General features: G+C 41.6%; 1 protein-coding gene across 2 annotated transcripts; it reads right to left on the reverse strand.

Moving 5' to 3' along the window:
- Window positions 1–1,097: 1,097 nt before the first annotated feature.
- Window positions 1,098–4,007, reverse strand: LOC115577973 (uncharacterized). 2 transcript variants are annotated; one of them, XM_030410839.1, is made up of 4 exons: window positions 3,427–4,007; window positions 3,060–3,265; window positions 2,336–2,453; window positions 1,098–1,883 (listed from the first exon to the last, which is right to left on the reverse strand). In XM_030410839.1, the coding sequence occupies exons 1-4, from the start codon at window positions 3,886–3,888 to the stop codon at window positions 1,860–1,862; spliced, it is 810 nt and encodes a 269-aa protein (XP_030266699.1). In that variant the 5' UTR covers window positions 3,889–4,007; the 3' UTR covers window positions 1,098–1,859. The 2 variants fall into 2 exon arrangements, with proteins under 2 accessions (XP_030266699.1, XP_030266698.1); XM_030410838.1 differs by having other exon boundaries at window positions 3,400–4,007.
- Between the last annotated feature and the right edge of the window lie 237 nt (window positions 4,008–4,244).

The following is a 4,244-nucleotide window of genomic DNA, read 5'->3' on the forward strand; positions in this document are numbered from 1 at the left end:
ATCTATCTATCTATCTATCTATTTATCTATCTATCTATCTGTCTGTCTGTCTAGAAGTTGACCAGTCGATATGGGGGTAATGCAGTTTTAACCATGGGAGACTGTGGACTAGTGGAGAGTGAGGTGAGGGGATGATGAATGGTTGAACAGTCTCACAATGATTACCAGACAGGAGGACGGTCAGCCGGACAGTACTTTGTGTAACTTGGGCTGTAAGCCTGCTGTCAAAGGTGAATACGTCTCCCACGCCTACAGACACACATAGGTAAGAGCAGGTGAGGGAGAAGGGAGGGGTTAAAGGCAGATAGGGGAATAAACACAAAACAACATAAAAACCCTGACTGCCACAGTAGCACCGTGACAGCTAATTCACCAATCAAGTGTCTGGATGTTCCAGTAGTGAATCAAAATACCTCCTGAAAAAGTTGTCTTCTCTTAATCCAAAGATGTCCAGTTGATGCACTTCAGTCGCAGCTTTAGCCCAAAACACAGTAATTCATGAACAAATGGTGGTGAAACACCGTCAGACTGAAATCACAGCTTTTATCTGCCCCAAAACTCCACAAAGTACCACTCAACTGCAACAGTTACCTGAGATGGCTGCCGAACTCTGAACTATTGATTGACACCTGATTGGACCATGGCCGACTAACGCCCGACCTGTGACCTGCATCAGACAATGAGTGACCGGGAAGACCGGAGACCCACTCCATCATGTAGCCAATGAGAATTCAAATCCTGCAATATGCAGTTTATGGGTGTTTTGAGTTTGTGTCTGATCAAACTGGGGAACACTGGACTCAATATCAATATTTCTAACATCTGTAACCATCAGATCAAATCCTTTTTCTGAAAACAGATTCTTATCCTTTCTCACAACACCAGCATTTTCTTTTTTAAATTATTAATGATCTTTAATTGACCGGGTGTTGCTATGTACAGTGAGTTGGATTAAAATGGAGCTTTTCTAATGAGCTCTAAGATGTGTTTATCATGACGTTTGTTGTGTAAATCCTCACATTAAAACATTTCAGCCAACTGTCACATCACAACATGTTTAATATGTAATATTATGATCTGCTCATGAAGACAACGAGTGAATGTTTGACTTTTTAATTCAATTTAACAAACATTCACAATGTTCACACAAATAAGGACCCAAACAGAAGAAACACATGCAGGAAGGTGAGGAACAAAAAGCTTTACCTTTATTAAATGAAGCCATAAAACAAGCCCACAGAATCCAGAGTCCAAAAACAGAAGCAACAAAAGGCCGATAACAAAACAGGAGAAAAGAAAAAGCGATCCTCCCTGTCTGTAGGTGTCATGCTAATTACTCTCATGTAATCTATCCTGTTAGGATGTTAATGAGGTGACTTCAGCACCTCTGGAGGAGGAACAGCCAAGTTAATAGTGAAGTGACCTCAGAAATGAAATAGCATGAAAGATATTTAGGGCTAAAAGACAAACTAACCACAACTACAGCAATCTACAAACCACAACTGAATATTTTTGGTGAGTAATGAGTTCTGGATTAATTATTATAATTATTGTCATTATTGTTTTTACTGGTCATATTTGGACTATAGTTGTTTTACAGCTGTTAGTATTTCTAATATTCATATTTCATTATTATAGTTGTTGTTATTGTTGTAGCTTCTGTACATCTTCATGCTGACAGACGACAGATTTCATTTTTCACTTTTCACTTTATTTAGCGGCTCAGCTCTCTCCAGTGGTGACGAGTCGTCAGGCCACAATTCCCTGACTAACTCTTCAGCTTGTGGGAAGTCCTGAAATTTGGATTCATCCACAATTGAAGGTGTTGCTTTTTCACAGTACTTGAGGTTCTGTCTCAGTCAGGCAGGATCAAACTTCAGCACCTTAAACAGAAACAGAGAAGAAGATGACGAGCAGTGATGAAGGAGTTTGGTTCAGCAGTCCGTCCACTCGTCAGAGCTCCAGGAGCAGAGGCTGTTTTAATGTTCATAACACACAAACTGAGCTGACCTGCCTTCTGATAATGAAGCTTGTAAACAGCATAAAGTAACATTGGAAGTGGAGCTGAACCGACATGTTCTCACCTCCTCTCAGCTCGGAGACAACGGACGCATTATACAACACAAAACATATGACAATGAATTGTATTTGTATTATCACAGATAACCAGTGAAATAAATCTAATTGAACAAAAAGTTAATAACTGAAGCTTATTTAGTTTTTTACTTCCTTCAATAAAAAAATATTCCCTCCCCATCACTTTTAAACAAAATCATCACTTTTAAGTGAAATACTGAGAACTAGACTGAAATAAATAATAAATAAATAAAGGTACCTGTCTGCCCACATGCAGGGCGACAGCAACATGATCCCAAACATAAAACTCTTTGCGAGACGGCTTCACCTCCCTCGCTTCCATCTGCTTTTCATCAGGTCTCAGGACCAACTCATAGCTGACAGAAAACAGAAACAGAGACAAAGAAAAGATCTGAACCTTTGACTCATGTCAGCGATCACTGCTCCGTTACTGCAGCTATGGCAGCTGAAGAGAGCCGACCAGAAATCACATCCTCCAGGTTACACAAGGAAGAGAATTCAGAGTCTCTCAGCTGTAGACCATGTGACTAGTTTAATATGTTCAGAAAATGATGCTAAAAATAAAAAAACTTGATCTGATGTCATTGTTTATTCAGTATTTCCGTCCACAGACCTTCACAGGTGAAACACCTGGATGCAAAACATCTGAACACTGAACCCAAAGATCTGAGAGACGTCCTGTAACAAGTTCTTACTGCTTCAGCTGTGTGACTGTATTTCTCAGCTAATCCAAGATCATTTTAAAGTTGATTTATCTTAAAAAGTAGAATTTTCTGAACCAATAAAGAATTAGAAATTGTAATCTTAAAGGTAAAAAGTAACTAAAGCTGTCAAACAGATGTAGTGGAGTAAACGGTACAATGTTTGCGTGAAAAACAAAGTATGACAGCATAAAGTTGGACAAAATGTTAATACCCAAGTAATGTACAAGTACTTCAGTACTTAAGTACAGTATTTCTCACCTGTGTGTCTCACACATGGCCTCAGGCCTCCAGATGAAGCGGCCATCTTTGTAGGAGCAGACAGAGTTTGGGTCGTCAGTCAGCAGAGGACGATCTGAGAACAGCTCCTGATTGGCTGGGCTGTGGACCAGTATAACATAAACCACTTCCTGTTTGTGCAGGACGGTCTCGTACACCCGCATTATGGGCTGAGCGCCGGAGCAACACTGTAACAATAAAAGAAATTCTAGTGGAAGAGTCCTCACAAATACATTCATCAAGGTCCCTGTTAATGTCTCGAAAACAACAACAGACAACATCGACTCTCCTTCTTTCACTTTAAAAGAGTTTTCATATTTACAATATACTCTTTTAAGTAATCTGCTACCAGCTGGCTGTAGGCCTCCAGCAGCTCCTCCAGGGGGAAGGTGAAGCGGTACGAGCCCAGCCTGGAGAGCTCGGAGAAGGACGGGGAGGTGGCAAACTTCCCCAGGAAGCTCTGCTGCATCTGGACCTGCTCCTCCGTCCGGTCGGGGTAGGTCGTCTCCAGGAGCCTCCTCTCAGCCGATGTGATGTCATCAGGCGTCACAGCCAGACTCCACCACACCAGAGAGTCTCCATGTGGGCGCTTGAAGCCGCTATCATCCCTGATGCCACGTAATCCATCTCTGTTTGTGTCGTGTTTCAGATGAGACACATGAAACTCTGGTCGGGGCCACGCAGGAATGTTTTCTTTGAGGAGATATTGGTTCCTCAAACCCTTTGCTTCCTCTTTCAAATCTGTCAGCTTCAAGTGCCGACCTTCCCAATAACGTTCCATATATCCTCTGCTGTTTCTCCGTGTCTTCATGGTCCGATGGGGAATGAAGTCGATGAAAATTGAAAGTCTTTACTGTTAGTTGATTGTCTGCTCGCTCGTCTCTGCTCACAAGAGAAGTGATCTCTGATCTCAACAGGGAGGTATATTAACTACAATGGAGAGGCGTTCACTGCACTCTGTTTGAAACTGTGTTCCCTAAGCAAATCTCCCTGGACTCAAATTACACTATTCAAGAAGGCCAACACGCAGCTGTGTGAGTGTTTTATTTTTCAAACCACAGAAAGATCATATGATCATATACCCAAATAAAAGTCAGACCAGTTAGACCAGAAGCAGATCAGCGATGGTGTGACGATTACATTGAACAGCTCAAATCTATTTGCTTA

This window comes from Sparus aurata, unplaced genomic scaffold (genome assembly GCF_900880675.1).
Source record: "Sparus aurata unplaced genomic scaffold, fSpaAur1.1, whole genome shotgun sequence".
Classification (NCBI taxonomy): Eukaryota; Metazoa; Chordata; class Actinopteri; order Spariformes; family Sparidae; genus Sparus; species Sparus aurata.